Source organism: Symphalangus syndactylus, chromosome 13, assembly GCF_028878055.3.
Source record: "Symphalangus syndactylus isolate Jambi chromosome 13, NHGRI_mSymSyn1-v2.1_pri, whole genome shotgun sequence".
Classification (NCBI taxonomy): Eukaryota; Metazoa; Chordata; class Mammalia; order Primates; family Hylobatidae; genus Symphalangus; species Symphalangus syndactylus.
The window spans coordinates 94,198,685-94,224,122 of record NC_072435.2 but is presented as its reverse complement, the minus strand read 5'-3'; the positions used below and the strand labels follow the sequence as shown (position 1 = coordinate 94,224,122).

The window sequence follows — 25,438 nt, the reverse complement described above, 5'->3', positions numbered from 1 at the left end:
GTGGGAAGGAAGAGGTAATCAGATGCTGGCCTGCGGCCTCTGGGTAACTCACAAGAAACAAAAGGCTCTAATTTTCTCATTTTCCAGGCAGGGTTCAGTTAATGCCCACAGAAGAAGCAGCTGTGGGGCTGTCACTGCTGAAAGAAAATATGCATACAAGGTGTTTGGTGCATTACCTCTTGACTGCACTGAATTTGTTTGACTCCATCCTTTGACAGGTCTCATTTCATCCCAGTCTCTGCTCAAGGAGCCACTGAGTTTGCTGGCTATTGGCTAAGGCTTCCTTTGTTGGGATGCCCTTTTTTCTTCTGCCTTTGAAGCTGTTTTGTTTGCTCTTCAAGTTTGTTTTCATTTTCTTTTAGAAGCACTATCATCCAGAAGAAGGAATGCACTTCATTATTCCTTTAGCTTTCACTCTGAAACTTTCATATTTCTTGTTGGTTTCCTTCTGGTCAATTTCTGAATACCCTTAAGTGTTCAAAGTATTATGACAAACATAAGGGAGAAACAGAGAAAAAGTCTTTTTTTCTTTTTTTTCAGGGCTAGAACATGGCAGAAAATTTCGTCTATGGTAGAATCTGACTGGAGGGCTCTATTCATAAAAGTTTCTTTATTAGATTAGCTATATAATATCAGCAGACTCCCAGAAGGTTTCCAGAACTTAATAGGGGTTATCAAGTTGATGGAGCTGTCATCTACTTGCTCTGTTCTGAGACCCACCATCAGCCTGTCAGTCCCAGTTTACTACTGGTTCTGTCCATGGAAAAAGCAATTTTCTTTCCATAAACGTTGATTAAAAGCAAGACTGATCCCTACTCACTTTGTGACCCAGGCCTTGCACACAACAGATGACCAGAAACTACTTTTGCATGAATGTCAGGGTGACAGGGAGATAGGTTCTTATGTGCCAAACATTTTTTACATTTTAAATTTCTGCTTGAGGCCAGGTGTGGTGGCTCACACCTGTAATCCCAGTACTTTGGGAGGCCGAGGCGAGGGGATCCCATAAGGCCAGGAGTCCAACACCTGGCCAACATGGCGAAACCCCATCTCTACTAAAAGTACAAAAATTAGCCAGGTGTGGTGGTGCACACCTGTAATCCCAGCTACTTGGGAGGCTGAGGCACAAGAATCGTTTGAACCTAGGAGGTGGAGGTTGCAGTGAGCCAAGATCGTGCCATTTCACTCCATCCTGGGTGACAGTGAGACCCTGTCTCAAAAACAAACAAACAAATAAATAATTTCTGCTTGAAAGAATAATTCCTTTACAGAGTGGAAAGCACAGACTTAATTTGGATGTAATATGCTGGGGTGCCTGGGGAAGGCTTCTATGAAAAAGTGACATTAGAATAGAATTTGAAGGAAGTGAGGGAGCTAGCTAAGCCTATAGTAGCCAGAGGGAGAACATGTCAGGCAGAAAGAGAAGCAAATGCAGAGGCTATGAGGCAAGAATATGCTTTGCTGTCAAGAACCCAGACAGCAAGATTAAGATGGGTAGGAGAGGAGGGTAGGGAGGTAGAGCAGTGTGGGTACCAGAGAATGGAGAACGTTGCAGGTCATTGTTAGGACTTTGAATTATCTTCTGTGTTGAATAGAGCTGAGTGGAATGACCTGGCTTTCATTTTAGATGGGTCATTTTGGCTCTAGTACTGAGAAGAGATACTAAGGGGGCAACGATAACAGCAGTGAGACCGGTAAGAAGCCAATGGAATATATCAAATGAGAAAAGGGAGTAGCTTGGAGCAAGTAGTGACAGGAAGGTGAGATTTTAGAAGTAGATTCAATAGGCTTTGCTGCTGGATTGAATGCAAGATATAAGAGAAAGGAGAGCTCCAGCATTATGAACCTGAGGAACTGGAAAAAAATGGCTGCCATTTGCCGAAATAAGGAAGCTTACAGGGAGGTGAGGTCATCAGGAGCTTGGTCTCTGGCATTTAATTTAAGGTTGAGCTGACTTAATAAATGCAAAAGGAGAAGCATCAAGCAGGCAGCTGAGTGTCCAAGTCTTGAATTTAGGGAAGAAGTCTGGGCTGGAAATACGAATTTGGGAGTCACAGCTGGAAGTGACCACCTAGTATAGCCAAGAAGGAAGGGAAGATTGAGGACTAACACTCCAGGGATGCTCAGATAACAGGAAGCAGCCAAAGAGGCTAAGGAATGGAGGAGTGATCAAGGGTGTCACATAGGTCAAGGAAAATAGAAAATTGTTTCAGTTTCAGTAGAGTGGGCTCAGATAAGGACAGGAAAAGGGAAAGTGGAGACCATCTAGACATTTCTCAGGGAGTTTTGCTTAAAGATTAGAGTAATTGAGCAGTAAACCGAGGGTGATGTTGGGGCAAGGGGAGGAGTTTGTTTTCTTTTGATGGAAGATGTTATAGCAATTTTTGAGAATGCTCCAGGAAAGAGGACAAACCACAATGAAGGAGAGATAATTTATTGTAAACTACTGGATTGCTAGCAATTGAGCAAAAAAGGAAGTCCACCTTTAGGAGGAAAACTTTGGAAATTGGTTATATTCTTTTTATTTTGTGATTAGATTTGAATGCAGTTGTGTTGTATTTTCTGAGCTGAAGTCATGGTAACCCAAAGTATAAGATGGTAATGAGAGCGACGCATGCATTGCATTTTAAGAAAACATTTCCAGAGCTAAGAGAGAGGTCTGAACTGAAGATAAAATTATACACCTTCAAATATGTGTTGACTTCACCAACAAAGAAGTAAACATTAAATTATTGGTAATATCTCAGTTGTAAGTCTATCTTTACTTACCCCTATTTGTTTGGGTTTCATAGTAATTCAGGTTCAGAAAAACTAAATGGGCCTTTGCAATATATGTGACAGGGATTGAGAGAAAATAGGCAAATGAAATTGCAAAGGGGTGATTAACATTCTTTCATGGAACTGTTTCTAAGCTCTGCAAGCAGCCTTTTGACACCTAGGTGTGCTAATGACAAATGTTCCTTCTCTCTTCAGCAAGTTGGCAGCCCTTTTCTGCCTTTATCAGGAAATATGAGGACTCTTCCAATAGGAAGTCTGCAGTTTCTGGTACAATTAACCGGAAGCGTGTTGGCAGTGACATAGCTTATGAAAGGCACAAATGGCACCAATAGAGTAGACCAGTTAAAAATGATAACGAATAACGGTAGTGACTAATGTTTGCATAATGCTTTGCCATTTACCAAGGCCTTTTGAATGTGTTATATGATTCCATTCATTCGGCAAAAATGTGTTCCTTCTGTGTTCCAAGCCCTAAACATTTAGCTGTGAAAAAGTTTCCTCTCTCGTGAAGCTAAACATGAGCTGCACAACAACTTGGTGAAATAAGTAGGTCAAGTACTATTCTTCTTCTTTACAGATGAAGATATTGTAAAGCTTAATTACGGCCAGGCTCGGTGGCTCATGCCTGTAATCCCAGCACTTTGGGAGGCCGAGGCAGGTGGATCACCTGAGGTCAGGAGTTCAAGACCAGCCTGTCCAACATGGTGAAACCCTGTCTCTACTAAAAATACAAAAATCAGCCAGACATGGTGGCAGGCACCTGTAATGCCAGCTACTCAAGAGGTTGAGGCAGGAGAATCACTTGAACCCGGGAGGTGGAGGTTGCAGTGAGCCAAGACTATGCCACTGCACTCCAGCCTGGGCGACAGAGCAAGAATCTGTCTCAAAAACAAACAAACAAAAACAAAAAAAAAAAAACAAAATAGAGTTTAATTTGGCCAGGTGCGGTGGCTCACGCCTGTAATCCCAGCACTTTAGGAGGCCAAGGTGGTTGGATCACTTGAGGCCAGGAGTTTGAGACCAGCCTGGCCAACATGGTGAAACCCGTCTCTATTAAAAATAACAAAAATTAACTGGGTGAGGTGGTTCACACCTGTGATCCCAGCTACACAGGAGGTTGAGGCACTTGAACCCAGGAGAGAATCACTTGAACCCAGGAGGCGGTGGTTGCAGTAAGCCAAGATTGTGCCACTGTACTCCAGCCTGGGTGACAGAGCAAGACTCTGTCTCCAATGCCACCAAAAAAGAAAAAGAAAAAAAAACAACTTAAATGTAAGACTGGGCATAGTGGCTCACAACTGTAATCCTAGCACTTCAGGAGGCCGAGGCAGGCAGATCACTTGAGCCCAGGAGTTCAAGACCAGCCTGGGCAACATAGCAAGACCTTCTCTCTATACATTTAGAAAAAAAAAAAAAAATTAACTGGGTGAAGTGGTGCATCCCTGTAGTCCCAGCTCCTTGGGAGGCTGAGGTGAGAGAATCACTTAAGCCTGGAAGGTCCAGTCTGCAGTGAGCCATGGCTGCACCACTGCACTCCAGCCTGGGTGACAGAACGAGACTCCATCTCAAAAAAAAAAAAACAACTTACTGCTTTTCTAGGAATTTGGGCCCCAGATGAAATTTTATGACTGATATTATATTTCTTTCTCAAAACTTTTCAAAACTCAGTACTTCAATACATGTTGTATCCTGAAATGTTATTTTCATAAACATAATTAATTTCTACTCTGGAAACTCTTGCATTTAAAAAATTAATTCCAGCACTCAGTATAATAACCCTATGTCTAGGAGAAGAGCCATTTCATATTATGAATGCACCAGTTACAACAGGTGTGCCTTAAGTTGCTTGCTCTGTGAGCCTGACAATTTATTTACTGCTAACAAAACTACTGTGGTATCTGGAATACATCAGATTTTTTAAAAAAATAATTTCCATCCCAGCACTTTGGGAGGCTAAGGTGGGTGGATCACTTGAGGCCAGGAGTTCAAGACTAGCCTGGGCAACATGGTGAAACCCCATATCTACTAAAAATACAGAAATTAGCCGGATATGGTGGCACATGCCTGTAGTCCCAGCTACTCGAGTGGCTGAGGCACAAGAATCACTGGAACCCAGGAAGCAGAGGTTGCAGCAAGCTGAGATCGCGCCACTGCACTCTAGCCTGGGCAACAGAGCAAAGACTCTGTGTCAAAAAAAATAAAATAATTTTCACAACTCGAACACAATTAACTGCTTTTAGTTTAAATTCTTTTAAATTCTGACTTTTTACCATTTGCACTGACACGATGACAGTTATGCATAACCTAATGATGGGGATACATTCTGAGAAATGCATCGTTAGGTGATTTCGTCATGCAAACATCATAGTGTGTGTTTACCCAACGTGAGATGGTGTCACCTACTACACAGCTGGGCAATATATGATCTAGCCTATTGCTCCTCCTAACCTGTACAGCATGTTAACTGTATTGAATACTGTAGGTGATTGTAACACAATGGCATTTGTGTATCTAAACATACGTAAATCTGGCTCTAGCTTTACTTCTTCCAACCCCCACAAAAAGTACACTAAAAATACGGTGTTGTAGTCTTTTGAGACGCCTGTAGCATATGCAGTCTGTCGTTGACTGAAACATCGTTAGGTTGTTCATGACAGTATTAGAAATTATAGAGGTTTTACTTTCTCTAAATTTAAAACATAGCTTATAAATAGAAAATATTTATTATAACATCTAAAAAATGTAACAAGCCATATATGAACTCTTAGTGTATATGACTAGGGGTAGGTTCTTTATTCTTCATTGAGAAAATTTTTATATGATTTTTTTTAATGAAATAAGTATGGCATGGGATCCTCTTTTTCCTTCTTAACTCTGGTAAATTTCTGTGAGTAGTGAAAGATCTATTCACTATTGGAAGGTCTATTCCCAGGATGCTAAGTGGGAATTTTCCTGTAGGTACTAAGCACTGCATGCCCTAAAGAGAAAGCTGTCAATCATGGAGCCAGACACCTAGTTCGGGCTTTACAAGGAGGCAGTGTGAATCCTGCCCTGCCCCGGTCAGCTGTCTGTCCACATAGGCAGAACATTGGTTAGTGCTGGAAAAGGACAGAGAATTGTCTTGAGTCCTGTGGAAAGAACTAAGGCTTTTCCTCCTTTCCCATGAGAGAGGAGACAGAGTGCATTCCTGTGCTCTCCAATCCTAGTGAGAAGAGGTTCAGGAGGAATGTACATCTGGCTTGGGGGTGCCTGCCAGGAGGGAAAACTGGCCTTGGTATGCATAATTGGACTTCTGGCAGGCAGGTCACATAGCACCTATCGAGCTGACACAGAGAGTCTTGGGGAGAGATGCCCTGGCAGAGAAGGGGAGTGTTCACAGAGCAGCCCACCCTTCTACTGTTCTGTGTGACGAGGATGTGTGTCCATGTCATGTGGGCCACATGGATGTGCAGAAGGAGTCTGGGGTTATGTTTGTCCCCCTGGGTCCCCCTCAGGGGGCATGCATGTGTCCTAGGAGGGCTGAGTGGGAGTTGGAAGAAGTCAAGCTAGAGCCAGATTTCTGCCACCAGAAACTGTGCAGTGGGAGGACCTGTCCTCTATCCTAGAAGAGCTCTCCAAAGAAATCACATGCGGACACAGGAGAACCTAGGTTGGAGCAGCTGCTACACAGAGCACATGGGAGACCATGTTAATGTTAGCTGAAAAGCAGTGGCGGCTGCCAGAGGAACAGCCAGACAAGAAAGGGACCTCGTCCTTTTCCTGTTTCTTCCTCCCCAACTAAACACATGAAGTAGGTAGAGCTTGGGGAAGGGAACATCCAAGGTAGACCATGACACCTGCCCTCACCTCTCCTAGGAGAAGTCAAAGCGCAGACCGAGCTTCTCTTACCCACCCCGGGCTTTTTAAGCCCCAAGACTGGCACACAAGGAGGGAAGGAAAAGTTTGAATCAGATATGAGTTTGGATTTCATACGAAATGGAGTCTTCATGACTCAAAGTGACCAGGAAGTGATGCAGTCTGCCTGGAAGGTTAAATGGCCTTGTGCCCATCAGGCAGGCAGACTGGGCATGACCCCTTTGGGAGTAACCAAAACAACCTAAAACAACTTTTTGGTGTTTGGACCCCAGTGCAGTTAAGACTGTTCCATGAACTGATTGCATTTAGATAACTTGTGTTAACTTATATATATATATATATATATATATATGTGAATTTAGTAAAGGAGAGGAGACTTTATTTCTTCTAAAGGGTTACAGCCTGCAAGGTGGCCATCCCGCAGGCTGGGAAGCACCTCCAACCAAGACCCCAGAGACAGGTACTTCGAAGGAAAAGGGCTTAGGGTAGAAGATTTATGCTGAACAGGTTAGCTAAACATGTATATTCAGTGTGTTACAAGAGCTATGAATATTCATGAAGGTGGTCCTGACATGTGTATTGAACAAACATGTATGTAACATGTGGCCTATGTTCACTTCGGGTTGGAGACTTAACACGTAGCTATATTACAGTTAGCCCTATATGTCAGAAGGGCTTTTCAGGACATGAAGGCACACAAGGGTGCAGTGTCTGTAGACCAACCAGAACTAGTCTATGGTCAGTGATCTTATTTGGACAAAGTTACTGAATCAATCTCTTGTCCAGCTGTAGTTATGGCTGATGGAGCAGGGGCTAAGGGTCAATCAGCATTTGGTGGAGCTGCAAATTGTTTAAATATTGCTTCTCTTGAGGCAAGTACCTGTTTAGCTGTTAGAGAAAAAGAAAAACCTTGTGGCAGTTGGAACATAGTTTATTCTTTAGGTGTAGGGGTGCGTGACTTAACCTTCGCCTGGCATGGCCTCGGGTCCTGTTGATACTTTTGTATCTTATTGCCACAAAGAGACTGTTCTGTCACTCTTATGATCTCTATTTTAACATTAATTCTGATCAGTTGTTGTGTCTAAACCATGAAAGAGAGGAGGTATAATGAGGCTTGTTTCACCTCCCATTCCATCATGGTCAGAAACTCAATTTTAAGGTTTTTCTGGGGTCCCCTTGGCCACAAGGGGGTCCGTTCAGTCGGTGAGGGGGCTTAGGATTTTATTTTTAGTTTCTATTCGTTTCAGGGTCAGTAGAACCAAGCTGTATATAGCTGTAGCGGCCCTCTGCCTTCTGGTGACATCAGTACCAGGCTCACGGTCCTTCTTAGCCATCCCAGCAGGCTGACACATTGTGCCACTCACCTGTGTGACCTGAGCAAGCCACTTCACCTCTTAAAATGTCTGTGTCTTCATCTATCAGATGACAGGTGGTCTCTGGATTATTTAGCACTAGAAGTGCTAGAAGCACCTCTAGCACTAGATTAACACTAGAAGTGTGTGAAAGTTGTAGAAGATGTGGTTTGTGTAAAGAATTAGCTCAGGACTGGGTGAGGATGCCACTTAAGATGGTAATCCAGCTAAGGCATGGAGTTAGTACATTCAAATCAGATGACAGCTATTGGAGACAAGGCCAACAGAGTGGATGGGTCCAAGACTGAACTGGCTAGAAAGGTAAGAAGAGGAAGAACCCCCTATGGATGTATAAAATAGCATGAAGTTTAGAGAGGGAACTGAGGATAGCAGAGCTGGTTTAAGTGAAAGGTGTTTGGAAGTGCCTTTGGTCAGACCCTGGGGATCTAACTTCCTTAACAGAAGGCTATCTTCCTGACGGTCTGCCCCCAGCAGGCTTCTGGTTAACAGAAGACATGGGAAGCAAAGGTGTAGGGGTGTGGGGAGATGCAGTTGTAACTAGAGAGAGAGGTGTTAAATTGCTGGTGAGTGTTTCTGGGGTGAGGAAACTTTTAGCTAGGGATGAGCTTTCTTTTCTATCATTTGCTTGCTGATGATACAGTTCTTTGCTGGGTCTCTTAACCGTATTGTGGTTATGTGCTTGCCTTCTTCCTGCAGTAATCTTTGTACGGACTGCTTGTGAATGCTAAAGATGCTCACAGAGCTTGCTGAATAAGTTTACATTCTCTGCCATTTTCTGTGATTTAATTTCACAGTGTCTTTTAGAATGATGAAATTCGGGAACAGAACTTGGGATGGGTCAAGCCAAGAGCGCAGTCGGTCTATTTGAAGGTTTCTGCTGTAACTCCTGGGAAGGAATGCTGATTAGTTTGGTGTTTGGTTCTGAGCAAACATTACTGATAACTTCATCTTATTAATGGTGTGGGGGAGAGCCAGAATTATGGAGCTGAATCATTAGACTCACAAATGCTGTTCCCAAGGGTTTCTGCTTGAAGAACAGAACTGAATTTCCCTGACTTCAGTTCTTCCTTGCCCCAGCCTCCTTCCTGCCACTTCATTCACTCCTCCCAGTGCTGGGTAGCAAGCTGACACGTCTTCCTTTGTTAACTACAGAGTTTTGCCCATAAGAACTCCGGAGGCATAAATATCTTCTAGGTTTATCAAATAGAGCAATGACTAAATCAAGAAAAGTCATTTTATTGCACTGTTTGCTCTTGGTCATTGAAGATAAGAAAATAAAAATATTGGACCTGCGTTAAAGGTTTTTTCCTGTTTTTATTGAAGTTGATGAAAATATTTATCCTCTGAAAGTAGTGACGTGAAGGGGGAAGGTATTTCTGGTTTTCCGGCAAATATAAAATGCAGTTTGCTTTTTTCCAAGGCATGAATTTATTGGTAATTTTCCTTGCATAAATGCATAAATGATTTTTTTTAGCCAACTCAAAATGTTTTAAAGCAAAAAGAATGACTTGGAAGTCAATTATTAAACCTTGAGCACCCTAAAACATTTTTTGAGTTTTTTTTAATGTGATTCTTTGCTTTTTATTATTTTCCTCTTTTCCTTCCTGGATGCTACCTTGGTAGCTGCCATGTTTTAAATATTGACAAGATAAGATAGTTTTCTGTTTATATCAGCAGTCGTCTGTCTGTGAAATATGGACGAATCAGAACGCAGGATTTCCTTTCTCAGCGATCCATCAGGTTCATAATGTAAGGTTACAAATGGTTCTTCTCCTGAACTTGCGCTATGTACTGTGTTGCACAGTGTTGTCAACAGCTATAGGTACTGTGTCCTGGCAATGCAGAAAATTTGTAATGTCTGGTGACTCCAAGACTCTTTGTCTATTATACTTCATTTACTGTGCCTTGTGATTAGTTGATGTGCAAACATTGTCCTAAAACAAGAAACATGCTTGGTTTTAAAGTGTATGGTTAAAATATGTCCCATGTGAGTTTTGGCTTTCATTCCAGGAGTGTGTGTTAACTTGCTTTTACAGGAAAAAGAAAAGGGTAAATTGATATATATATATATACACACATGTATATATCAACATTATTCCTCCCCATTTTGTACTTCCCCATATTCGTGGGCTCTTCAACCCTTTGTGTCTAATGATTCTCAAAGATTCATGTGCTTCACTTGTGAGAAATTTCTGAGTATGATTTGCATGTTATTCTGTATACATTTTATGCAAATGTCGGGGGAGGTGAGCTGGGAGAGGCACGGTTACAGCTACAAAGTGGTTCTCAGCCTTTTTCCATTTGACAGTACCGAATTGATCTTTGCAAATTGTGTGAAATTGTGACCCATATTACTCTGAGCTGCATAATTTTCAAATGTTCATATTTCACCTTTGCATACTTTAGAAAAAGTTTATTTCTATTTGGAAAATAAACATTTAAATGTTTGAGATTTTGTGTTCTGTATTTTAAAATACTATTCTATTTTCACACCCTTTTGAATTTCTCCCATTGGATAGCCTGCTGTCTGAGAGGTTGAGACACTTGGTTGAGAATCACTGAGCAGAATTCTTGGGGCGGCATGTGAAGGGATGCCACAGGCATTTTTGTGAAGTGCCTTTTGGGATGCTGCATCAGGCACATATGTACTCCTATGCATGGGACTTCTGGCTCTTGAGGACCGTGGTGTCTATACGTTGCCTGGTACTGGTGTTCACGTGACCCAGCAGTTCCTCTTGAACTCATAAATGTTAACCAGAGCTTTTATGTGTTCATAAGTGGCCATCTCTGCTCTTTTTCATCTAAAGGAACAAATTCAGTATAACCAACTGCATTTGATCAAACTAGAATTCTTCATTCTTGAAGATTTTTTGAAAGAACAACTATAGCATTCTGTTTTCGTATGTGTGAATGTTTATAGGAAGCCTTTTCCTTACATTCACATTCAAATATATGTATGCATATTTATAAGCATAGAGCTGTGTATAGCATTCTTCAAAGCCTTAGAGATTACAGAAAGTAAATGTAATCACATATATCTTATGCATGTTTGGGTAGCCCATCTCTGAAATTTGTTGTAATTATTGAAAGTAAAACCTTAAAACAATAACTGTCCTTTAAAATCATTTTAGCTTTTCATCAAGTGTTCTGAAGAAATTAAGAATAATGTTTGTTAATATCCAGATCTAAATTTACAAGCAAGTAGGTGGGAGCAGTCCTCATAGAAAAGATTTTAAAGGTTCTATTTTTAAAAATCAATTAAATGCTAATTTTTAAAAATTTTAAAGAATGATACAAGGCTTGGAAAATGCCATACTTTTCTATTAGTGTTAGAAAACTAAGTTGTAAGCATGGCTTTTAATTATCTACAGACATCCTTAGGAAACTTTTTCCTTAAGAAGAAAATAACATAAAGGCCTGGTACAGTGGCTCATGCCTATAATCCCAGCACTTTGGGAGGCCGAGGCGGGTGGATCGCTTGAGGCCAGGAGTTCGAGACCAGCCTGGCCAACATGGCGAAACCCTGTTTCTACTAAATATACAAAAGTTAGCCAGGTGTGGTCGCACATGCTTGTAATCCCAGCCACTGGGAGACTGAGGGAGGAGGGTCACTGGACCCTAGGAAGCGGAGGTTGCAGTGAGCCGAGATTGTGCCATCACACTCCAGCCTGGGTGACAGAAGGAGACTCTATCTCGGAAAAATAAATAATAATAAAGACAGAAAATAACATAGAGAAGGTTTTTCCTTTGTATTCTCAGGGCATATAGAATATGTAATATTCAGTTTCCCTTTTGGAGAGAGACAGCTACCTGATACAATTTGTTTTAGAATTTGCCGTAGGTGTCCAGTGCATGTGAACTAAAAATTTGCAGCTATTTACCACCTGTTGAAATAATGCAAAGTTTAAAAGCTGCAATTTGGAATCTGCCATCCAGTAAAAATCTGTCTATAGACTTTTGTGAAGCTTTTTGTTTTTTAACTAAATTCCATTGATGCTTTTGTACTTTTCAGTTGTTGGTATAAGAGAATGTTTAATTTAATTTCATTATATTAAATGTGGCCCAATTATAGTCCTTCAGACTCACCCAGACTACGAATTTATAGTTGGCAGTTGCAGACACATGTTAAACAGAATCAATTCTCCATTTAAAATTTTAATCTCAAATTATTTTTCCTTTATGTTAGAGGTTTAGTTTTTATTTGAGTTTGAAGAAGAGAGCCAATGATGTACATTTTCCTCTGTTTAATTGATGTTCTTTAGTGTGCTTATAAAAAAAAGGCCTTAAGCATACATATAAAAAGTAATAATAAATACCAAATAAATGAAGTTTTAAGCCATGACAAAATTCTTGGAATATTAAGTTCATTCAAATACATGAACCTAAAGGAAAGATTTTCTGTAAGTATTTTAAGTGCCAAAGAGATAGCCTGAAGACGTTTATTAGGAGTACCTTGAATCATTTTGATTTCTCATTTATAATTACTTAAGGAATCCTTTCAAAGACCACTGTGTCAATAATAATTTAAAATATGACAGAATTCTACCCTAAACTTTTCCTACTTCATTTTGTTATTCTAATTAAATATTGCATTGTTAGCTGTGTTTAGGTCTACTTTTCATTAAAAATAAGCTTTGATTATAAACCATTATTGAGGCAAAAGACTTCTTAGGTCTGTTATTTAATATTTAATAAGCATTTTTAAGTGGAAAGTTACTAAATTTAAAAATATTTGCCTAAGGAGATGCAAGTATTATGTAGACATGAATGTACTAGTCAACAAGACCTAACCCTAGGCTTCAAAGTTCAAAATGATTTTATGTATGAAGCAAAAATCTTTCTTTTTTGACCTCTTCTTCCATTCCGTATAGTAACTACTCTACCTAATTCCTCCATAGCTCATTCCTGCTGTAATTCAGCCTCCAGGAGGGTTGAGACCTAAGGCACCCTTGTTCTCTGAACTCTTTTGTTCTTACTGGCAGTCAAGCAGGTAAAGCTGAATCCCAGCCAAGGGCCAAGGTCATACCTGTCCTTTACAACAGTGTAATGTTAAGTCCAGTTGTTGGAGTCCATCCATTCCCATTAAATTAATTCCAAAAAGAAGAATTAACATCTACAAATTGAGTCCTCTAAATACTTTTAGATCTAAGTTTAAAAAAAAAAATAGGCAGGGGCGGGGAGAGAAGTTGATGAATTTCCAGGCAGAAAAGAAATTTATTTTCTAATAAATTCAATCTTAAGAACACTTTTCCCTCTGTTTCAAAATGAATTTCTGGAAATAGCACTAAATATGATAAAATTCAGTGTCTCTTTCCAGAAAGGTAGATTCAGTCCCCGTAGGGAATTTAACAATATTTGGACTGAAGCAATATTTGAAGGCCACAAAGAAAATGAAATAAGGATTATATTTCTTTTCCTTGTAATTATCTCCCACCTTAGCACCTAGGGAAGATCCTATCAGATCACTGAATTCAAAGCAAGTGGTTTGTGATTTTGGACAAAGTGGAGTCATGGGAGAGCAGATGATGGCACTGTCTAAACAGATTTAAGTGGATGTTCCACTAATTTCTTCAAGTGGTTATCAAATAAGGGATTTCAGTGATTTCCAGACCGAGATTGGAATGTATGTGCTGGGGCTTGTTATTCTCACAATGGCTGCTACAACTTATGTGGATGATGTAAATATTTGGATCAGCATTTGGCTGTGGCTCTGGCTTTAAATGTATGGAACTCACATTAAAGTTTAATTATAAAAGTGTGTGAGTTAATTGAACAATTAGAGAATGAATTTGCATATGATTTGCATGCTTAATGTACTAACACGTGAAATGTTTTCATAACCCTAGCTTCCCCCAACTCATTCCCACCCCCAGCCCTATTCCCAGCCCTGGCCCTGCAACTCATGGCACCACCAGCTCATGCCATGTTCAGACTTTTTTGAAAACTGCCTGTTGAGCTTGGCCAAGGTCAACCTCTGCTGAACTGTAATAGGGTTCACATGAAGATCTGATGCTTGGTTTGAGTTGTCACATCAGCAGACACTGGATCAAAGGATCTTTGGAAGCCATCCAGATCCTCCTTTTGTATCATTCCACGGAGTTGCATGCAAACTTCTGTTGTTTTGTTAACAGTGTTACCTGTGACTTAAATGTACAATACCTGTTTGCCGTGTTGTTGTTGCTTTATCCAGGGAGCGGGAGAAGGAGGGAGAAGTTTAATGGGGGAGATTAGAGGATGATTTGATAGATTTGGGTAAAGCTTTTGTTTAAGAACCCATAGCTGCATGTTTCCAGAGTTTTAAAATATTATCACTTAAAAGTTATTACACTCAGCTTCAAAATGATATTGAAATCCACATATCCTATATTTTGAATTTTATACTAGTTTTTTGAAAGTAAGTTACAGCCAGATGAAATAAAGACCAGAGAGAGAATAAAGAGCCAGCCATTTGAGAAAGAAGGAAAAGAAAAAAAATCAAAATAAGAAGCCAAAGAAAAACTTAATCTAATTTTAGAATTGCAGTCAGTTATCACTTCTACAAACTAAAAATTCATATAAATATAAAAGAAAAACTCAAGAATGAATCAGGGATGGATAATAAAACAGACAAAAATGCCAAAGTTAATATTGCAAGTAAAGTCTTAACAATACCAACAGACAATATACATGTAACAAAATTTCACATATACCCCATAAATGAGTACAGAAATAAACAATACCAACAGACAGGGAGTAGGAGGATTAAGCAATGTAAAAGTAAATCAGCAACCAAAACAAAACTAGTGTGGAGAGTGGCTGAGAACAGAGCAGGAGAGAAAAGCCGAAGGAGTTCCAACTGGTCACACACTAACTACAGTGAGAAGCCAAGGAAATAGCGTGATGCTAACTTTGCTCTTCTGTGATTCGAAGTGACCCATCTCAAGGAGAAAAGCTTCAGGCACTCCACTGCTAAAAAAAAAAAAAAAGAAAGAAAAAAAAAAAGCCTGTGCGTTACTGAAGTCCTCTAGAAAGGGCTTTTTATCATTGGCAGCTACTTCATATGCCACCTGATGTAAGTCCAGACTGCACAAAGAAAATTGGAGAGCTAGTTCTCCTCCCCAAAATATGCACCCTATGTACACCATTCCTAGAGAACTGTGGTTCTTAATCTTTTGGAGTTTCTAGATTCTTTCAAAGAATTTAATAAAGCAGAGAACTTCCTTTCTCTCCCAAAACATACACCTGCATCCAAAATTTTGCATTCTTGTCCTAGACTCCTTAAAAATTCTCCTTAAGAAATCCCACAGTGTGTCAACACACACACTTTCTAGCACTTCTGTGGAACTTGTTCTCTAACCAAGGTTTTATTTGGTTTTGGAGTTTATGAGACCTTTTTACACTCTTCCAACTCCTGAGAAAAGTAATTTCTCATAGTTCTATATATAGCCAAATCTAGGTTAGAAGAGAGTAACTCTAGAAATCTGCCTATTTAGTTTTAGTTATGTCCACTTGAGAACAAAGAACTGAGTTTTGGAAAAATCCAAATCTTTCCCAGGAGAAAGAGTAAGAAATATCTCATGTGTAGTATGTAAATCAGAGTAGAGCCCAGAAAATACCTGCCAACGCTGGCCTTTGACTTTAGAGATGCTCACATTAAGCTATTATAGTGATGAAACAGGTTGAGGCTAACCTCATGGAAAATGATAAATGAAATGATGGGAGGTCCTCCTGTTTTAGGTCTGCATTATATGATATACCATCATTTGGGAATGTGCTTGTATTTGTGAATCAGAATCCTCAAAGTACATGCCTGTGTACATGTGACCAAACTTGGCATTTCACTGTTTAGTCTTCATTGGTACGTTAGGTTTTCTGAGAAAAGTAGCTGAATACATCTGAGACAGCGTCATTAAATCAGTGCAATTGAATTCAGATGAGAGAAATTAGTGTCACCCATTAGTAAATTTTTCTTTTAAATTTTGTTTAGCATCATGCTTACACTACCATTTCTCCAGAGATCTAAAATTATTCAAAGTGGCTAGTACATGTCATATTTGGGAACTGAAATTTATAGAACTGTGTGTTCTGAATGTGAAAGCAATTCAAACTAAAAATTTCAGTCAAGTTTAAAAACAGAAAATTCTTTTAAAGATTGTATGTCCTTTGCTGTTGTGATGGAAAATTATGATTAGTAAATCATTTATGAATATCTTCATGTTTTATTTTAAAGTGACTTAGCTTAGGATGTCATTCTAAAAATAGAATAATTCAACTCCGTACCTCAAAAATTAACTCAGCCTAGAGAAATATGCTAATACATATAAAAATGTAATAACCAAAGTATTTATATTCACATAAGACACCCAAATGCATTGGCACATTCACAGCACCTGTGTGTAAGGTGAGCTCAGGGTAGCTGTAGGGAATGAACTTTGCTGACTGCTCATATTGCCTCTAGAATAAATGTCATTTTCAGACAGGAGACTGGGGAGAACCTTCCATTACCTTGCGACCTCCAAATGAAGCCACAGCCTCCACTCCAGTACAGTACTGGCAGCATCACCCAGAAAAGCTTATCTTCCAGTCGTGTGATTACAAAGCTTTTGTAAGTTACCCCTCAATTCAGTATTTGGGCCCAAGTGGAGATAGGGGGTATGTTTTCAGCTTGTTTGCGTTTACATTGAAAATATACCAAAATATCCATATCCATCACGAAATTTTTAAAGTGTTTTTCTCTTCACTTTTTCTTAAAGTAGCCTTCTATCCAAAGAGAAAGTCCAAATAACTAGAGCTTTAAAACCTTTTTAATCTTGTAAGTTTAAGGTCTGTTGTGACCTCTTATATAGTTTTATATTTCTAAATAAATGTGATAACGTACAATCCTAAAATGGAAATGAGTGTAAATATGGCACATATATACATCTCTGCTCACTCACCAAACACTGGGTCTCAAAACATTGGGTCTGCCACTTTATGTAAATACCAGATTCTTTTCACTGTCATCAATAGGATTATACTATTTTTCTGTTTTAGTTGTTGTTAGTTTTTTAGAAGAGGGGAGGGGAAATAATTATACTTAGCTGAGAAATGTAATAGGAACTGGTAAATGTTCAAAAGATATTGTAGGTTTTGAGTCAGGTGGTGGTTGTCTTGACGACAGCAGAAAAAGTGGCTGAACCTTCAGCAGTGCGTTGAAACTGCCTCTCTTAAAAAGAAACATTTCAATCAGGCAAACTTCCCTGATAACTTAAAAGATAAGGATTTTACCAAAAGATAATAAATTGCACTTTCATTTGATTAAGATGGACATTGTGGTTATCTCGTACCAGTTAGGATTTTTTGCTTTTTTTTTTTTCATTTTCTGCTTTCTGCCCCTCTTTTACTGCCTACTTATATTGCAGCTTTGGATTTATTTCGGTGGTACTGCCCAAAACCGTAGGATTGAAATGGCTCCTCCCTCCAAAACTCCCTCCAAACCCCAAGTCCCCGAGCCTTTCTGAACATGCCTTTCTCCAAGGCCCTGACCACACCTTCTGCTGTTGTGCCCTCTCACGTCTTCTTCAAGTCAGGGACTTCCCTAGTCCACGAGTGGTTCCCATCCCCATCTCTGCAGAGCACTAGGATGTCTCCAGTCTTGTTAGGAAGTGTCCATCAGATATCTTCTAAAATAATTATTGTAATTCACTTTTTTAAAAAACATATATAGAGCTCTTTGGGGGTTGGTGGGGGGAGGGCAAGGGGTGGGGGAATGACAAAAGGAAAAAAACACTACTAAACCTTCAAAAGGTTGAAGAGGAGTCAATTGATAGAAAGGCAAATCAGACATTTTGTTTAAAACCATTTGGCCCCAGCCAGAATCTGGAGCATGAGGGGCATTTTGTACCAGGATGATACAGTATGGGATCTGGTCTTCTAACAGCAAAGTGGTTGACAATTCTTGGGAGACTTTGTCATCCTTCTAGCTCCATTCAGCCCTCCAGGTGGCACTTTGCACCAGGAACCCAGCTCTCTTCCCCTGTGAAACAACTGAGAATGCCTCTCTCCCTCCCGCCACCCTCCCATCCCGTTCTCAGGTGGATCAACCATAGGGCACACAGCTGTGAATGAAAAAGGTCCAAAACTGCATCTCTGCCTAAAAGCCTAACATTAATTACCTATGCAGCAGAATAAGCCTAAATGGGGGACATGTTGCTTAGCTTCTCAGCTGTCTCATGCAACCCTGTAATTACAGAGATAGTAATGTGATTTATTTTTGCAGACATTGCTGCCTCAAAAAAGGGGAAAACATTTTTAGATGCCCCCATTTTGCAGTTAAATATGATTTGAAAGATGGCATCTTTAGAAGATGCTGCAGTTTCATTATAAAGAGCAATTACAGCCCCCAGAACTTATGGTTAATTCTGCTGCATTTTCTCCATGAATGCATTTATTTGTTAGGATTAGTTACTGTCAGTTTTTTAAAGTTATGCAACAACTTACAGCCAGGAAACCTAGCCAGTAATACTTCCACAACTTGTTTTTAAAACATTACTCATATTTATATTCCATTTCATAAATCATTGACTTTTTTTTGTATTTTAGTATTTAGGTTCTATGCTGATAAAAGAGCTTAGGGGGACAGAATCAACCCAAGATGCTTGTGCAAAAATGCGGGTAAGTCTGCCAAACTACTTTATTTCTAGTAGCTGAAATACTAAATACTGGGTATGGATACAAATTGCCACCTTTCAGATTACTGTTTTCTCCATCTGTTGGTCTGCTGAATCACATTGGTATTACATAAAAAGGTGCTCTTGCTTTCTTCATGTTTATACTTGAACTTATCTCACTATAGTTTGAGTTAATGTCTATTTGCTATATTTGTACTGTTATATTTGTCCTTAATTCTTTTTAAAGATTTAAAATTAATTGTATCATTTTCAAGATTAGAAAAATGATCTTTATTACAAGAAAAGGTTTTAAGCACTCACTCGTCTGAGAATATTTACTGAAAACATCACCAATTGACTAAAATTATCAAAAGCAGAAGTATTAGGAGCATATTATATAAAGCTAATATTCTTTATGCAATTTCTTAGTTTTTTCTTAATTTTTTTAAATTCAACTTTGAGTGGAATGAACTATTTAAGTGCAAATGTTAACCAAAAATGGCAATTCCAGGCTGGGCACAGTGGCTCACATCTGTAATCCCAGCACTTTGGGAGGTCAAGGTGGTGGATCACTTGAGGTCAGGAGTTCAAGACCAGCAAAACCCCTCTTACTAAAAATACAAAATACTCAAAACATGGAAAAACCCCTCTTACTAAAAATACAAAAATTAGCTGAGCGTGGTGGCACGCACCTATAATCCCAGCTACTTGGGAGGCTGAGGCAGGAGAATCACTTGAACCTGAAGGCAGAGCTTGCAGTGAGCTGAGATTGCACCATTGTACTCCAGCCTGGGTGACACAAGTGAAACTCTGTCTCAAAAAAAAAAATGGCAATTCCAAGTATCTGTGATTAGTGGCTGCTTGATTCCTAGGAGTCTATTTTAGCCAAAGCAACTCTAACTCGTATTGCAGACCCACCTTTTCCTTTTGTGTGTCCCCTGTTCTTGCTTCCTCCATAGCAGGTATATAGGGGCTATGCTGTTATCTGAGTAACTGCTCAAATCGAGAATATCACACTTATTCAATATAGCATCTAACTAAAGTCAAATTTAAGGTCATTAGTAAGTGGAATCCTAACTTTTATTTATGGCCAATATACCTTGTTGTTTATTTTATATGAGCAGCTTTTGGTGGGAAATAATTTAAGAGCATTTAATTACACTGAAACAGCTATGAAGGTAAACATGAAATATCCATTATTTATGGAAAGCTAAATATGTGTGAATCTTCACGAAATTGAGACTTCAGTATGTAATCAGTAATATTTTGATCAATTCAATAGCAAAAAAGACTGAAAGAGTTATCCTTCTATTTAATGTAGAGTTATACAGTACTTAAATTGTCAGTACCAGTGAATATTTAACTTAGGTACTGAGTTTAGATGAAAAAAAAGCTTCTGTATGTATCAGAAACTCTGAGTTCTAGTTCTGTTGCTGCTTATTTGCCTTAGGAGTCACCTGTTATTCATAAAAATAGTATGATAGCTGCTAACATTACTGAGTCCTTACAGTGTCCCCTAGTACAATTATTGTCCCCATTTTACAGATGAAGAAATAGAGGCTTAACAGAGGTTGAATAACTTGCTCAAGGTCACACAGGGAATAACTTGCCAGTCTGAGACTGGAACTCAGGTCTGTCTGACTCCAGAGCCCAGGCTTTTAACCACTACATTCTCCTGCTTCCCCGATCCTCTGTTTTCTTACATATAAAATGAGAACAGTAGACTAGATACACTTTAGAGTTCTCCCTGGTTTTATAATTCTAGAAATCTTGTATTCTAAATATTTATCTGGCCTAATTTGTGTCACCAATGAACAATAAGAAAAAGGGAAAGTTTTCATTCATCAAGCCTCATAATAATTTTAGAAATATTCATGAACACGTCTAATAAATTAATTTGGCATCTCTGATTTAATACTCTTAACTAAATGACCTGAGTCCAGCTACTCCAGTGTCATAATCAGCATCAGTATTGCCTAATGCATGCAGCATCATTTAAAATATACCAGATGTATGATTTGAATCTCAGTCAATTTCATGAAATTGAGTGGATCTGAAATTACATCCTGATAGCAATAGAAAAGCCATTTTAGTAGTCTAAGTAGTGAATAATTTAGTTAAATACTTGTCTGTTGCTTAAAATGAAACTTAGAAAAAAAACATATATTTAGAAGCCATTCTTCTGTTTTGGGGGGCATTTTTCTGGTTTGCTGCCCTTGGTGCTTACGTAGTTTACATGAAAATAGAAACTTCATTACTTCTCGGACTATCATAAACCCTTATTTCCAATCTTGATTAAATAAGTCTCAGTTCTTGATAAAGTAGCTAAGGTTGCATTCACTGCATTTCACCAGAGTCTTTCAAAACCAGAAGCATAGGGTTGATCTGCTATCTGGAATTATTCTATTGTGAATTAGAACTTTCACCAACTATAAATGATGTAGATCTCAACTTGCAGCTAATTTTCAGTTTGAACCCCAAGTTGCTGTTTTCTCTGTTCTCAGCATGGTGGCATTTCAGCCAAAAGTCCCAGTTCAATCATAACTCCCCATGAAAAATACTTTAGGACACATGATCTAAAAAGTTGATTCATGGTAATATTATTAGACCAAAGTATTGTAGATTAAGAGTTACCTGTTTCTTCTTTTAATTGAAAAAAAAAAAGATGTTTTCTGTTCAAAGTATGCATTTTAGCCAAAATTAAAATGTCTCTTCCAGTGAGAAGTAAATCAGTGTGGTTCCCAATTCTGATAAATGTTTCCTTAAATGTACTTGGTTAACAAAGATGACTAAAATCCACTGAGTTCACAATCCAGTGGAGGAAACCAACATGTGAACATTTAATTACCCCAAAGTGGTAGAAGGATTACCATAGAGGCATTTTCAAGTTGCCGTCAGCCTAAGGGATCATAATAGATGATCTTAAAAATGACATATACTCATGCCCTCCTAAAATCAGTTTATTAGGGCTAATAACAGGTAACAGTTGAGAGCTGTACACCCTGCCCTGCACAACTGAATTATGTGCATTACGTGCATCAGTTCATTCAGTCCATGAAGTAGGTATTGCCATTGCTCCCACTTTACATATGGGAAAACAAAGGCCAAGAGAAGTTAAGTCACTGGCCCAAGGTCACACAGACAGCAAGTGGCAGAGCCAGGATTTGAAACCAGGCAGTCCACTCCACTACCCACACTGTGAGTCCAGAGACTGGACTGCCTGTCCAATGTGCCAGGAACATTCATTGTCCTGGGTTTTGTTTTCTGTTTTTTGTTTTTTTTTTTTTTCACTTTTTAAATGGTTTATTTTAGTGCAAATAATAAACAGATGTCGTACCCAGAAATTCTACTTTCCAAAAACAGGAGCTTTTTAAAAGAAAACCACATAATAACTTTTAAAAGGCACTGGGATTCCTCTGCTTCTAGATCATTGCTAGGCTAGAAAAATAAAGTTTGTTCTACCAGGAATCACAAGTTAGAACTGGGTATTCTCCAGAGTGGAAATTCTAGAGAGTAGTGTGATTTCAGGCAAAGATTATTCAGTTCTCATCCTCGACATTCACAACTACCTATCAGAAGGGTTAAACCAGCTCAAAACAGTCCAGCATAATTAGGCTTCATCAGACAATGTCATTATGCTCTTCTAAGATGCAAATAAAGTAAAACAGGAAATTCTAAAATCGAAATAATATTTGACACTGTCATACAAATTGTTAGTTCCTTGTTGTATCCCCCCTTCTATAACATTAATAAAGGGAATATTTTACTGCAAAGAATATTTTATTTTATACATCACTAGCCATGAATTTTTGCCATTAGTTATTATACAAATGCTGCCTAGTACCATTAGATGGCAATGTAGGAAAAATATATTTTAATCACTTTTCATTTAAGTGACCTTATGTAAAAAATAAACTAACAATTTAGCAGTTTCAAGTCTCCAAAGGGCATTTTCAAATGTACATAAAAGAAATGATTACAGAGATTTTTAAGAAGCATCTTCCATGTCCACATCCTCTTGTAGCTGCTGTACCATTTTCTCTTCCAACTGCTTCCCTTTGCCTGCAAGAGGGGCTCGGATAAGATGGATGTTTTGCTTGACTTCTTTGATATTCTGAACTTTCTGTAGCTCTTTATTTTTCTTCAATCTGTTCATTAAGCTTGGTGTTTCTGTTTGATCTCTTCAATTCTCTTCATTGCATCAGTAGTTTTATTCCATAGCTCTCACTGGTATTTGATAGGTTCATTTCTACGTTTTTCAAATTCAAATAAATTATCCACTGTAAGCTCTTTACCAGATGCTTTCCAGAATGCTTCGGTCCACCTAACTTTGTGAGACTCGCACTTCTTTTTAAAGTTTTTAATGACATTTAGATTTACAAAATCTGAACACCTTGAAATCGTTGCGGATGAACATCATGCCGTGGCCAGGGTGGATGGGCCCCAAACAGAAATAACACTTCTCGATACACGTGTTGAACCCCCATGGGTCCCCATCGACCAAATGCCAAGCTTGCCAAGCTTGAGATGAAGTCTTTTTTTTTTTTTTTTTTTTTTTGAGACAGAGTTTCGCTCTTGTTGCCCAGGCTGGAGTGCAATGGTGCAATCTTGGCTCACTGCAACCTCCGCCTCCTGGGTTCAAGTGATTCTCCTGCCTCAGCCTCCCCAGTAGCTGGGATTACAGGCGCCTGCCACCACGCCTGGCTAACTTTTGTATTTTTAGTAGAGACGGGATTTCACCATGTTGGCCAGGCTGGTCTCGAACTCCTGACCTCAAGTAATCCACCTGCCTTGGCCTCCTAAAGTGCTGGGATTACAGACGTGAGCCACCGCGCCTGGCCAAGAGTTACCGCTTTTAAATAATGTGTTCACAGGACTGGATTTTACAAAGCCATAAGTATATTGCTTTGACTTTTCAGTGGGTTGGTTTGTTGTTGTTGTTATGTTGGTATGAATAACTCCTACTTCAAAGATTCCAAGACATACAGTTTTTGGTGAAGTGGTGAAGTGAAGGATTTGCTCTGGCCAGATGAGGTTCTACGCTTCAATTTTGCCTCCCTAGGCTTACCCATACCCCATCCCCAACCCTGAATTTTGCCCTGGGGCTTAATTTTCACTAATATACGGTAATGCATCACTTCCCTAATTGAATATACAATTAGGAAACATCTGTTACTGTAAGAGGTAAGCCATTATATTCAATTTAATACTCTCTGCAGTCTTACTTTCTCTAATCCCATAGTTGATGGTTAGTATCATTCACAGGTGTTTGTTCTCAAGGAAATTTCTCTTAAAAAGAAATAAAAATAGGGTTATTTGTTGTTTTGCTATTGCAATGTTTCGGTCTCTTATAAATTCTGGATATTAATCCTTGTCAGATGTATAGCTTACAGATATTTTCTCCCATTCTCTAAGATGTCTCCTTTGCTGTTGTTTCCTTTGCTGTGCAGAAGGCTTTTAGTTTGATGTAATCCCATGTGTCTATTTTTGCTTTTGTTGCCTGTGCTTTTGGAGTCATATCCAAAAAATTCTTTCCCAGTCCAATGTCATGACATGTTTCTCCAGCGTTTTCTTCTAGTAGTTTCAGGTCTTATATTTAAGTCTTTAATCCGTTTTGAGTTGACAAATAATCGACTTTAAAATGGGCAAATGACCAGAATAGACATTTATCAAAAGAAGACTTACAAATGGCCAAAAAGTATATGAAAAAGTGCTCAATATCATTAATCAGTAGGGAAATGCAAAGCAAATCCAAAGTGAATCATTAGGGAAATGCAAAGCAAAAACCACATCTTACTCCATTTAGAATGGCTATTATCAAAAAGACAAAAGATAACAAATGTTGGTGAGAATGTGGAGAAAAGAGAACCCTTGTACATTGTTGGTGGGAATATAAATTAGTAGAGCCATGATGGAAACAGTATGGCAGCTTCTCAAAAAATTAGAAAGAGAACTACTATATTATCCAGCAATCCCACTATTGGGTATATATCCAAAGGAAATGAAATCAGTATGTTGATATCTGCACCTCCATGTTTACTCTAGCACTATTCACAATGGCCAAGATGTGGATCCAAGCTAAGTGTTTATTTAAAATTGTGTCCGTCAACAGATGAATGCATAAAGAAAATGTGGTATATGTACACAATAAAATACTATTCAGGGGAAAAAAAAAGAATGAAATTGACAACATAGATGAACGTGGAAGACATTATGTTAAGTGAACTAGGCCAGACACAGAAAGACAAATACCGCATGATTTCACTCATACATGGAATCTAAAAAGTTGATCTCATACAAGTAGAGAATAGAACAGTGGTTACCAGAGCCAGGAAAGGGTAGATGAGGAGGAGGGGAATAGGGAGACGTTGCTCAATGGTAACAAACTTACGATTAGATAGGAAAAATAAGTTCTGGTGCCCAATTGCACAGTAGGATGACTGTAGCTAACAATACTGTACTGTGTACTTGAAAATACCTAGAAGAGGGTTTTGAATATTCTGAAAACAAAGAAATGATAACTGTTTGAGGTTCCAGTTATGACCATTACCCCATTTGTCATTACACAATGTATACATATATTGAAACATCACATTGTACCCCATAAATATGTACAGTTATTATGTATAAGTTAATATTTTTTAAAAATAATCCTCCCCAAAAAAAGAAATACCTGTTTTCAACTAAGATAAGGTAGAAATCTGCCTTCCTGGTGTAAAAAAGGAAATATTTTAAGATTATTTTTAAGTCAGAAATAAGCAAATCTAGTGTATTTAGGTTTTGGAACTTTTGTTTCCCAAAGAA

The 25,438-nt window shown here is 38.8% G+C and overlaps 1 protein-coding gene and 1 pseudogene across 30 annotated transcripts in view; one reads left to right on the top strand and one right to left on the bottom strand.

Moving 5' to 3' along the window:
• ANKS1B (ankyrin repeat and sterile alpha motif domain containing 1B) overlaps positions 1-25,438 on the top strand; it is a 1,261,284-nt gene that overhangs the window by 1,178,360 nt on the left and 57,486 nt on the right. For 14 of the 30 annotated variants that reach the window (XM_055238636.2, XM_055238654.2, XM_055238661.2 and 11 more), the window contains 2 exons: positions 16,462-16,590; positions 18,567-18,638. In XM_055238636.2, coding sequence (XP_055094611.1) covers positions 16,462-16,590; positions 18,567-18,638 — 201 coding nt within the window. Of the gene's footprint in view, positions 1-9,680; positions 9,756-16,461; positions 16,591-18,566; positions 18,639-25,438 lie in introns of all 30 variants that reach the window. The other 16 variants (XM_055238637.2, XM_055238660.2, XM_055238631.2 and 13 more) reach the window with 2 other exon arrangements.
• On the bottom strand, positions 19,689-23,769 carry LOC129459325 (probable ribosome biogenesis protein RLP24; annotated as a pseudogene).